Genomic DNA, 13,051 nt, shown 5'->3' with positions numbered 1-13,051 from the left:
TTAAAACCCCAGATTCGGGTCACCATAGACTTATATGGCAACCGGCGTTGGGTCAGATATCCGGGGTCAATTCCGGGCTGGACCCGGGTTTTCTTTTTTTTAAAAAACCCTTATTGACCTGCTAATCTCGGGTTTATGCGCATCTGCCCATCACTATATTCGATGTGATCACCTGGTATTCTGAACCTGGACTTTGGCCTTACTAGGTCTCAGTTTACTTCCTACATCCACAACGTGTCTTCCTGGAATCATGATCCTGGACAGTTACCTGACTACATCTCAGTTTACTCCCTGTATGCACCAAAAGCTCTCCTAGTAACTGTCTCGGATTATCTGACTACCCTGCCTTCAGACTTGCCTGTGTGTAAGTGAGCGTCACAGCAAGCCAGAGTAATAAATGAAAGTAATGGACTGCAGACTATAGAAATATTATCAAAATTAGTATTATTAAAAAACAACTGAGTAAACAGTCAATTCTGTGTGGCTCCTGACTATCTGTTGATCAACATGCCTGTATACATATGCTGCTTACATTTTATTTTCCATGCCAAGAAGATGAGTGGCACATATTGCAGGAGCAGTAATGGGTGAGTACTAACGGTACATTGGGGCTTTCTAACCAGTATGTTGCATTCCAAAAAAAAGTAGATGTGGTGGAGAGGAAGCCATAGATGAGTGTGATTACCTTCATTAGAGTTTATGGGAGAAGTGAAACATTTGACTGTTTTAACAACTTACATTTACTGTAACAGATAGAACTGTATGCACGCTCTCTTCCTTTCTGAAGTGTGAAGAGATGATAAAGTAATCCCAGATAGGTGGGATTTCTAGAAGCGGAACAGGCACTTAATAGATATTTATGATATACTGTATACTTGTAATAGATCTTAAAGGGAGTTGGTGTAAATTGAATTGTATGATCTAGTCCATCAAGCACAACATTGGTCTGTGGCTGCTGGACAGGAGCTGGAGGACCATCTCTTACCTGGCAGCATCCCTGTCACTGGTGTCTTCCTCTAAACTCTCTGTCATGACGGCATCAGACGCTATTCAGACCACAGATTTTGGAACTCCTCACTATACTTTCTCTGGGGCTTCTCAGTTGCACAGCTAGGCTCGACCAGCTGTGTGCGCATTACTGATTGGACTAGCAGGAGTTAATTTCTACTAGCCTGCTTGTTACTTTTTGGATTACATGTTGCAGGAGACCTATCACAGGTATTCCCCACCTTTTTAAGATGGAGGAATTTGTCTTCTATGCTGACTATAGATTTTAGCTACACTGGCCCGTGTGCTGTTGTTTTCCAGTTTGGTTATTTACTACGTGTTGCTTGGTGTGGTGTGGAATTCCTCCTTTCATCTGGTTATTTCCTGCCTGCTTTAGTTTTCCTCCTTATGACTTGTTGTCTGATAACTCTGTGTGAGTGTGCTGTGTGATAGAAAGAGTGGCTCAACTCCAAAAGCCATAAAACTTTAATTTTATAAAGTGTGCTTAAAAAAGCAATAGCGAGGCCGGGTGTGGGCTCCCTCAGGACTACAGCCGTTTTTCGCTACTTGGACACGTTGAAGTGCATGCTTAGCGCGAAATGGCCGTTTTATGGATATTGGAGTTGAGACGCTCTTTCTATCTCTGTTGTGGACTTTCTTGGATTTGGAAATTCTTTGGAGCGTGTGTGACGCCCTGGACCAGCCAGGGGTCACAGGTAATGACATCACCACACCCTACACCCCGGTTAGGTACACCTAAGCTAAACCAGAAATCCTTGTTGCCTTCCCCAGGGGCTGATGTCCACACCAGGGGGTGGAGCCAGGCAGTTGGTCTCCACCCACCAAGGAGTTCACAGTCCTGGAGGAGGGAAAACTGGCAGATAAGTTTTGGAAGAGGAAGAGAGAGGAGTCAGAGTTAAGCTAGGGAAGTGAAGGAGTAAGGAGTCTAGTTTGGTCAGTGAAAGTAGAAAGAGGAAAAGTGACAGTTTGAAAGCCTGAAGTTGGTCCGGGTGTGTGCCCCGGACCGAGACAGCAAGGTTAGCAGACGGCGGTGACCGTCTGCAGGAGTGGCCTATCGGAGTTGCCGTGAGGACCGTGGATGGGTGGTGGCCCGGTTGTACCGGTCCGGTACACAAGGAGAAGCCAGCACCATTGGCAGGAGCCTTTCGGATCCCGGCAAGGCTAGGAGTCGCCGTGAATTTTCCAAATCCGTCAGTGAAAGGGACCTCCGGGTCTCCAAACAACTAAGTCCCGATTGAAGGCAACGGGCAAAGAGGGGCTCCTCCGGCCCATATCCAAGTCGGGGAGCGGGTTACCGGTGGGAATCCATCGCTACCAACATTGAACATAGGTGCAGGGAAAGAGACAGTCACCGTTAACTACCGGGGAAAAGCAACAGCAGCTGTCCGTGGGAACCGTCTTTCCAGCCGTGTGTTTTACCGAGAACTGTGTCATCGTCTCAGGCTGAGTGAGTACCACCGTGCCGTGAGGCACAGCGCTGACTCCGCGACCCTGCACCTCACCAGGCCCCGCACCCGGCCTGCCATCCACCCCTACCCCATCACCGGGCCCCGGGACAACCAACCCCCTACCCACGGAGGGGAGAAATAACAACAAAGCTGCTCCCTGTCACCGCTCCCGGGATCCCCATACAGAGCAGCGGTGGTTTCCACACAATCACCACAACCGTGGGTGGCGTCACGGACAATAAATCCCCAAAACCAAAACCCCTTTTCACTCACGGGCGAGGAGCGCCGCTCGAGTCCCCGGGATCCGGCCCATCGCTCGAGCCACCGAGCAGCAGAGGCCGCAGGAGCAGCGGCGGCCGGACCCGTGCAGTGGGAGAGCGCAGTGTCCCCTCCTCCGCCCGTGACACATGCACCTCCTTATATCCTTGCAGCAAGACAAAAGTGTTGGAGCTACAATAAAATTGCCACTGGATCATAAAGATAAGCCCTGGTAGTGCAAGATCATTCTCCTTATTTGTTTTGTGCTGTGTGGTAGAGTTTTGGTTTGCCTTGTTTGTCTATCACGGTTGGTGTTTACACACTCCTGACCTACCCACACCCAGGGAGTATTAGGCTATGTGCCCACGTGTGCGCTCTGCACCGCAGCTAAAAGGTGCGCTTCAGAGCGCAGCTGAAAAGCTGCATTCTGAAGCGCATGGTGCTGCCTCTCCCTATAGATAGCATGCAAACTGCACGGAAGAAGTGACATGTCACTTCTTAGAACGCAGCGATTCGGGCAGCAGCCGAATCGCTGCGTTCTAATATGGCACGTGCGCACGGCTCCTGCACAATCTCCATAGACTGTGCAGGGAACGCAGGACGCATGCAGTTACGCTGTGGTGCAGATCGCAGTGTAACTGCATGAAAACACGCAACGTGGGCACATAGCCTTAAATCAGGGCTGGTCAGGAGCAGGGGTAGGAAGGTGACACAAACATCGTCACTATCAGACGTATCTCTGAAATCAGGGATAGCTAGGGCCCCCCTATCCTAAGGGCCACTTTAGGAGCCAAGATCCCCCTGTTATCCCCGCTACCCCATGACAATCCCTAGCCATTCTTTTGATTAGCCTGTTTGGTACGTCAGTATTGTTGCAGAGTGACACACATGTGACTTTGCATCAAACCAGCTAATCAGAAGAGTTGTGTATGCTGTCAGGCAAGTGGCGGTACTCCCTTGCCCATCCAATGTCCACAGACCACTCTCATGGCCGATGAACTAGGTCTACAAAACTATTTGCACTAACTCTAGTCATCTCATGTCTCATATGATAGTATATTTTATAATGGCTCTTAGGATTGCTTTAATCTGACAATGTTGATAATGGTTAGAACACTTGTTTTAGACTATTGGCCTGTGTTAACATGCTGGCGATCACCTAACAAATGAGTAAAACCTTTTTTGTTGGTGTTTGGATCTTTTATGCTGGTAAAAATATCATCTGTATCTTCAGCACATCATCCCATGTGTAAAGGGCATGTGCTGCTGATAAAATAATGCGGTATGGAGACAAAAAGATGGTATAATCAATCGTTTTGTGTCCATCAGTTCTCATTGACCAATGTAAACAGACCAGTAAATAACTCTTGATTGACTTGGTACTTGTTAATGGGTCGAAATCGGTCTGTCTAAACTTACCCTTAATATTATTGGTTTATTTGGCATTTGGAAGGAATTCCTCTCAGTTGATCTGTATACAAAGTAGTGTGTTAATATATATCCTACTGATTGCACTTGAGCAGATGGCAGACAGCCCAGCATACAAGCTGCAACTTCTCTATAACATAGTAGGTCAACACTAAAAAGTATGAGCTTATGGTTATAATAGTATGAAGTAATAGCTCATGCATCATAGATAAATGACATCAGGCCCTTCTTCTCTTGTGTGCCATTATGCTGTAAGCCGGAGTTTCCCAGCAGTTGCTGAAATAGTACAGCGGTAACAGGAAGTGAGCGAAACCCACACAGGAACTGAAACAGCAGCCGGTGTCTCGCTATGTGTTCACACAACCCATATACTATATTCATGTGAGGAATGTCAAGGTCGCTTCTTGCACTGAAGAAATAAGATGAATGAATTTACCACATACTGTACATAAGAGAGAAAAGTGATCACCAGATTTACCTGGCACTGCTTATCTCTAGATTGAAGGGGTACTAATTAGGTAAAAACCTAGCTTCTGTGATTTTTATGTCCCTACTGTCTGTCTTCTCTAGTTGATTGGTGGAATACAATAGATTGTTGGAATATTAGGAGCATTTATGGATGATAATACAGATAACACAGAATACACTTTAGCAGATAAACTTAAGGCTGCTTTACACGCAGCGACATCGCTAGCGATGTCGCTCGTGAAAGCACCCGCCCCCGCCGTTTGTGAGTCACAGGCAAATTGCTGCTCGTGGCGCACAATAACGCTAGGACGCGTAACACGTACTTACCTTCCTAGCGACGTCGCTGTGGGCGGCGAACAACCTCTTTTTTAAGGGTGAGTTTCGTGCGCCGTCACAGTGACGGCACATAGCGACCCGCCAATAGAAGCGGAGGGGCGGAGACCAGCCACATTAACAACACGCCCACCTCGTTGCCGGAGGACGCAGGAACGCTGCTGTTCGTCGTTCCCGGGGTGTCACACGTAGCAATGTGTGCTGCCTCAGGAACGACGAACAACCTGCGTCCAGCACCAGCAATGATTTTTTGAAAATGAATGACGCGACAACGATCAACGATTGGGTGAGTATTTTTGATCGTTAATACTCGCTCATAGGTGTCACATGCAACGACGTCGCTAACGACGCCGGATGTGCGTCACGAATAAAGTGACCCCGTCGAGATATCTTTAGAGATATCGTTGCGTGTAAAGCCCCCTTTAGAAAGGTTGTTTACATTGATGGCCTAACCTTAGGGCGGCTTTGCACACTACGACATCGCAGGTGCGATGTCGGTGGGGTCAAATTGAAAGTGACGCACATCCGGCGTCACATGCGATGTCGTAGTGTGTAAATCCTAGATGATACGATTAACGAGCGCAAAAGCGTCGTTATCGTATCATCGGTGCATTCTCCGACATTTCCATAATGCCGCTGCAGAGACAGGTATGATGCAGTTCCTCGTTCCTGCGGCAGCACACATCGCTGTGTGTAAAGCCGCAAGAGCGAGGAACATCTCCTACCTGCCTCCCGGCTGCAATGTGAAGGAAGGAGGTGGGCGGGATGTTTACATCCTGCTAATCTCCGCCCCTCCGCTTTGATTGGCCGCCTGCCGCGTGACGTCGCTATGACGCCGAATGACCCGCCCCTTAGGAAGGAGGCGGGTCGCTGGCCAGAGCGACGGTCGCAGGGCAGGTAAGCGCATGTGAAGCTGGCGTAGCGATAATGTTCGCTACGCCAGCTATCACGAGATATCGTACCTGCGACGGTGGTGGGGACTATCACACTCGACATTGCAGCATCGGCTTGCGATGTCGTAATGTGCAAAGCCCGCCTTAGGATAGGTCACCAATGTCTGACCAACCATGGTCTGACACCAGGGCCGCCATCAGGGCATTACAACCATGACTAGTGTACAGGGTCCGGTGAAGTGGGGGGACCCAGGGTAATTACTTAGCTTTATTAAGCTTTTGCTAGGCCAGCCTCTTCACCGGGTCCCAGACACCTCTGCAGCAAAGGGGCCTCGCAGTGTCAGTCAGCCACTGCACACTCTACGACCTCATCACAGTGCTGCGGGCAACTCGGAGGTAGCGAGGACACAGCATCCGGCAGGAAAAGGTAGGCGCTCCTTGAGCTGAAGATCCCCGGGGGGGCGCTGAGGGAACCCATCCAGCTACAATGCATCGCAAAGTAAAATATTTGTTTCTTTTTGCGGCAGACAAACATACAAGAAGAGGCCCTGGAAGGGGATATGTACAAGAAGGCGGACATATATACCAGGAAGGGGACAAAAATCAGGATGGGGACGTTATACCAGAATGTGCCCAGGAGTGGGATATATATATATATATACACCAGGAGGGGCCCTGGAAGGGGACATATATACAAGAAGAAGGTCATATATACCAGGAAGGGGACAAAAACTAGGATGGGGACAATATACCAGAATTTGCCCAGGAGGGTGATATATACACCAGTAGGCACCCTGGAAGGAGACATATATACAAGAAGGAGGACATATATACAAGGAAGGGCCTGTAGGTTTGGATTTTTTTTTCCCTTAATAATAAAGACCTTCTTTTATAAACTACATTTTGTGATTACTTGTGTTATCTTGTTTGGTGATCTGAAACATTTAAGTGTGACAAACATGCAAAAGAATAAGAAATCGGAAAGGGGGCAAACACTTTTTCACACCACTGTATCTGAAGAAATGTTGCAGAAATCTGCAACATCAATAACTCACCAAAAGCTCATTCTGGGAATGAAGACTAAAGAATCAACTTGGCACTGATATATAGAAGAGACAGGCACACTGGTGTGAAAATCTCACTCCTCCAGTCTTGGTTGACACATCTCCCTGCTGCTGTAATCATAACTAAGCTCCTTCAGATCTTGTGCCTCTGCTTGTACTGTTGAGGAGGGCCATTGAATAAAATACTTAATTAACCTTGAGACATAGGGGATTGTTGGAAAATTTCCAATGAAATAGTTTCTCCTTACATAAGTACATAAGTCAGTTCAGCTATATCATTGTGTGACACACATTTAAGATGGCTGCCATTCCCTGTTCTCCACAACCTGCCCTGCTGGAATGCAAGGAATGTCCAGATGTAAGTAGAATCACCATATAAGGAAAAAGACTCACTGGCCAACCTAGAGGACCACCCGACTGATGACCACATGGACCAACCCACTGATGACCTCACGGACCAACCATAAATCCACAGCAATACAGTATAATACAAATAATTGGAGTTTTCAAACCCAAATTCACACATTGCAGAAAAATCTACATGAAAATGAGCACATGGTGCTTACTCGTTTGTGCATTTTGTTTGTGGATTTCACCTTATACATAAATAGACATAACCAAATACATAGTGGAAATTTTCAGCATGATATGGAAAAACATGGAGTGCATCGATGGGTACTGGGCACATCACCAACAAATACTATGCATATAGAAGATATGAAAGAAGCTATCAGTGACTACAGTAGACATAGGGATGTCAGTCATGGAAGGGTGGACACTTTTCTGCACATTATCAATACCCAATTGATTCTTACAGGTCATAACTTATAAGTATACCACATGTGTGTTTGGAAAAATTGTCAGGTCATGGAATAATTTATGATGTACCATGGGAGGAGAGAAGGAGACAAGGTAATAATAATATTTGAAAAATACATTTTATTGGTTAAAACCACATAGCAATTAAATATCACAAAAATATATATCAAAAAATATATTATTCAGAATAGGTCTAAGGCCGGCTTTGCACACTACGACATCGCAGGTGCGATGTCGGTGGGGTCAAATTGAAAATGACGTACTTCCGGCATCGCATGCGACATCGTAGTGTGTAAAGGTTCGTTGATACGATTAACGAGCGCAAAAGCGTTGTAATCGTATCATCGGTGCAGCGTCGGTGTAATCCATAATTACGCTGACGAACGGTCCGATGTTGTTCCTCGCTACTGCGGCAGCACACATCGCTGTGTGTGAAGTCGCAGGAGCGAGGAACATCTCCTACCGGCATCACCGCGGCTTCCGTAGGATATGCGGAAGGAAGGAGGTGGGCGGGATGTTTACATCCCGCTCATCTCCACCCCTCCGCTCCTATTGGCCGCCTGCCGTGTGACGTCGCAGTGACGCCGTACGACCCGCCCTCTTAATAAGGAGGCGGGACGCCGGCCAGAGCGACGTCCCAGGACAGGTGAGTCCATGTGAAGCTGCCGTAGCGATAATGTTCGCTACGGCAGCTATCACAAGGATATCGCAGCTGCGACGGGGACGGGGACTATCGCGCTCGGCATCGCAGCATCGGCTTGCGATGTCGCAGCGTGCAAAGTACCCCTAACAGTTATGTGAGAAAGGGGAGTGGTTTATATTGGAGCGAAGGACTTGCCACACAGAACCAACCCAGTATAGTACATGTAAAGGTTGAAATTCAATTTGCCGCTATGTCAAAAGACAAGAGATGTATTATCACAGATGGTAATCCAAAGGGGGCACATCCAAATGGAATTGCAAATATCTACCCGAAATCAGGTTTCTAGACTAATATAGTGTCCCCTCTGGAATCCACTCCACAGCAATGGGTTAACTCAGCCGCTGCATCGGTTAATAAAATACTGGGCATTTCATATTGCAGCATAAATATGCATTCTAAGAGCCCAGACCTAAAGAGGCCATGCAGACAAGGGGAGCCAACAAGTGGAGGGGCAAAGTGAACAACAGTACCTGGTAATGTGTGGACAAGGCTGGTTCTGGTGGCAAGGGTAGCTTCCTGACAGCTGTTTCGCAGCGTGCTTTTTCAAAAGGAAGTGTTGGTATATGTGATTCTGGACAACTTTATTGAGGACATACATGATGTAAGCAATCAGTTCTGATTGCAGTGACTCGTGCGCGCGTGCGCCAGCGCCTGAGTACGGGAGGCAGAAGGGAACAAAAAGCACCGCTGTGTATGGCGCACGCACAGGACGCGTCACCATGGTACCCGCGCGCGCACCAGACGGGCTCGCTCCCGACCACCGCCTGCAGTGCTCCAATATAAACCACTCCCCTTTCTCACATAACTGTTAGACCTATTCTGAATAATATATTTTTTGATATATATTTTTGTGATATTTAATTGCTATGTGGTTTTAATCAATAAAATGTATTTTTCCAAATATTATTTTTGCCTTGTCTCCTTCTCTCCTCCCATGGTATATGCTCTTTGGAGTTGGCTTCCACCCTGGGGGACACCACTGAGTTGCTCCCTTAGGTGTTACATATTATGGCCATTTTTTTGCAATTAATAATTTATGATGGTCGTTTAGGGATCTGACAGGTTCCATTTATATAGATTTACAAACCTTGCATTCAGCGTATGCAGATTTCCCTGTTTATGATGGTTTTGAAATATGGATCAATAATGACATCCATAGAGAACAATATGTGCTAACATGCTGATCTAATACTTACAAGTTATAAATACAAAGTCAAAGTGTATACCTTTCCAAAATCTCTGACATCAAACAGGTCAAATGCTTCAAAGAGGTCAGCTCGGCGCATCCCAAATTTTTCAATGCAGTTTGCAAGGAAGGTCCGAATATTCTTCAAGCAAAGAAACTGGAAGAAATAAAATCATGATTACATCACTCATTCCTCATCACTTTCATTATGGAGTTAAGGGCTCCATACACACTATAATAGATAGAAGTCAGCTGAATGGTGCTCTGGCTGATTGTTCAGCTGGCCAGATCTCTTGCCCAGCTCTTCTATACAAAGGATGGAATGTTCGCTCTGCAGAGCATTCCTGTTTACGCTATACGAGAGTTACTGCTTGACTCTTCTGGCGGTGGCTTACACTGACAAGCAAAATGGTAGCAATGTTTAGAACGTTTGACTTTCAGGTTCCATATCTTGCCATCCACTACAGCTTCGAACTTAAGACTACCTTCATTTTATAGACCATCATCTTGGCTATCACATAAATTTGACTTGCAGCTATGTATTTAGCATATGATTAGTTATGCACATTCTTGTTATGTCACTGCATTCTTACTGTTTTGCTAAAAAAAAAAAAAAAAAAAATGTTTTATTATTTTGTTAGTATTTTGTAAATCCAACCTTTGGCTTTCAACACTGCCTGAATCCTTCTGGGCATGCTCTTGATCAGATTCAAGAATGTCTAGACCCAGATCTGATCCCAGTCTCTACTACACATTCCCAATGTTTGTGCATACTGGTCCACTCACTTGGGTGTGTACACAGCTTTTTCATCAACTCTACCCACAAGTGTTCGATTGGGTTGAGTTCTGAGAACTATTCGGGCCAATCCAGCACCTCTTCTTCATTGTCATTGAACAATTTATTTGCCAATATCAACGTATGCTTCGGGTCATTGTCCTGCTGGAACATTCTGTGGTCTTTTTCATACCCATAGTACTCTAGTGTACGAAGTAACTCATCTTGTGGGATACTCACATATAGCTCAGCAGGGAGACCACAATCGATTCTGGTCAAGTATCAATGCTTTTGGCTATGACACAATTTCATATTACTAGGCTTCATCCACTGAACTTGACAGTTCCTTCAATTTCTCGATCCGTTAGCCCCTTTTCCCCTTGTTTCCTCCAGACCTATTTGCACCCAGCAAAGCTTAGTCTATTGACTTTCATCTCATCACTCCAAATCACCCGTTTTCAATCTTTTACTGTCCATTCTTTGTACTTTTTATGATGATATTTAACTCAAAGCTTCTTCACCTTGTTTCAGGCAACAATTCCAGACTTGTGTAATGTGTGTTACATGGTCTTTGTTGCACCAGAACTGATAGACTTTGAGATGAGCTGACTTGTTGACGCCATTATTTTGCCTGGACGTCCATCTCTTGGCTTTTAAATGGATGGATGGAATTAATTTCATTTTCTTCCAAATGTCATGGCACTCACATGTTGCAGTTTGGCATTTTTGTTGGCCGTGAGACCGTTATCGGTGAGCTGGATGATGCTGTTTCTCTTTTCTTGCAAAATCTTCTTCATGGCTGCTACTTGATTTGAACAAGTGACTTTTCCCTTGGGAATTAAATTAATAAGACACTGAGCTTTTAGGGAATGTGAGAGCAGGTTGTAATTTGTAGTATACAGGGAGAAAAACATTTTTTCCAATACCAGGAGCAAAACAGTAACAATGCAGTGACATGACAAGAATCTGCATAACTAATCATATGCTAAACAGTTGCAAGTCAAATTTATGTACGAGATAGCCAAGATGATTGCCTATAAAATGAAGATAGTCTCATGCTGAAAGATTTAGTGAATGGTGAACTATACAGCTTGAAAGTCAAAAGTTCAAAACATTGTTACCCTTTTGCTCTTCAGTGTGTCTTAGGCCAGGTACACATATCCGTCTTTTCACCGGTTTTACGGATGCCGCGCATGTCCTAAGTGCGCTCCCGGGGCACCTGTGCGGTGTGCAGAGGCCCCGCGAGCTGGAGGCACTAATGACCCGCGTGAAGGATAGTAGGTGAGTTTTCGAACCTGCTGGGCAGAGGCAGAGCAATGAAGGGATGACGGCGTTACACATTAGTTGTAATAATCTCCAGTCACAGATCAGGAATGAGAAGCAGAGAACAGAACTGGCTGTTCAGGACAGTTTATGAGAGTGCTGAGGAACAAGGGGCAATTGCCTCTTTCTAAAGATGGTCTCATAATAAAATGGCACTATGTGCCATAGTTGAGAGGCGTCGTGGAGAGTGCAATACAAAACAATCCTATAATTCTGTACAAAAGCCACAATGTTGCACCTTGCAACGTTATTGTATGAGACAGTACCGGGTGGCCTTGTACATTTTTATGACACCTGCATTCATTGCACTGGTTCCTTATCCAATGGCAGATAATCTATACCGAGTATTAATTCTACAGCATGAACTTCGGTTCAGCAAACACTGAAAGCAGTGTCCATGTTTGCATACTACTTCAGTTATAACAATGCCAGATATGTCATTTGAAGCTTCCTTTTTTTTGGAAGAACATATTTACATGATCCTCACAAAACTGTATAGATATCCTTTATTTACATAATTTGCCTATTACTAGTCTTACTTTATGCTTGTCACGTGAAGTGAATTTACAGTTTTATAGTCCATTCATATGATCAACAATTACATTTCAATACCAGCCGGACTTGTAGAAATCTTGTCATTGTCGTGGAAATTCTCTCAAAAATCACCATTGAGCCCAAGACGTAAAGGGAACCTTTCACCTGTGCTGTAGATTTGGCTGTCAATCAAAGTGCTGCATTCCAGTAATAATAGTAGAAAAAATGATGAACCGACCAGATTTTATATGACCAGAAATTTTAATTTCATTGGGATCCATGAAAGTAAAACTTAATTAAGTGTACATATTGCTAACTTACAGTGGTAGGTTTGCAAGAAGTAGAAGGTGGAAGGAAATTATACTGAAAAAAGATCATTTTTTGACTGTTACAATAGAGATACATAGGCCTTTTAGGGAGCTGTAGGCATCGAATAGGGATTTTAAAGAATTATGATCTGGCGGAAAGGCTTCCTGTCTGCCAATATCTCAGCAAATTTTTTAAGGGGAGTCTGTCAGTAGGATCAACCCTCCTATGTTGTTGCATGTCCTAGAAAGTTGAATAAAATGATACCTTTGTCTCTGCAATCTGTTGTCTTATTCCAGAGAAATCCACACTTTTTCTATATGTTAATGAGCTGTTAAGATCTATGAGCCGGACATAGATCTCCCTGAGAATTGGCCTTCAGAGCTTATTTTAAATGAAAGAGGGTGCTACCAATGTGAGACATGTAATGACTGACACTTTGCTTTCATAATCACATACAGCTCTGCACTGAGGTCAGAACTAACACAGCAAAAATTAACTTTGT

General features: G+C 45.1%; 1 protein-coding gene across 1 annotated transcript in view; it reads right to left on the bottom strand.

Moving 5' to 3' along the window:
• The window catches only part of VAV1 (vav guanine nucleotide exchange factor 1), a 153,685-nt gene that overhangs the window by 101,149 nt on the left and 39,485 nt on the right, over positions 1–13,051 (bottom strand). Inside the window, exon 2 of the mRNA XM_075334151.1 lies at positions 9,649–9,765. Within this exon, the coding sequence (XP_075190266.1) occupies positions 9,649–9,765 (117 nt within the window). The remainder of the gene's footprint in view (positions 1–9,648; positions 9,766–13,051) is intronic.

Source organism: Anomaloglossus baeobatrachus, chromosome 2 (genome assembly GCF_048569485.1).
Source record: "Anomaloglossus baeobatrachus isolate aAnoBae1 chromosome 2, aAnoBae1.hap1, whole genome shotgun sequence".
In the NCBI taxonomy this organism is placed as follows: Eukaryota; Metazoa; Chordata; class Amphibia; order Anura; family Aromobatidae; genus Anomaloglossus; species Anomaloglossus baeobatrachus.
Note: the sequence above shows the minus strand (reverse complement) of the source record. Positions and strands in the feature narration are given on the sequence as shown.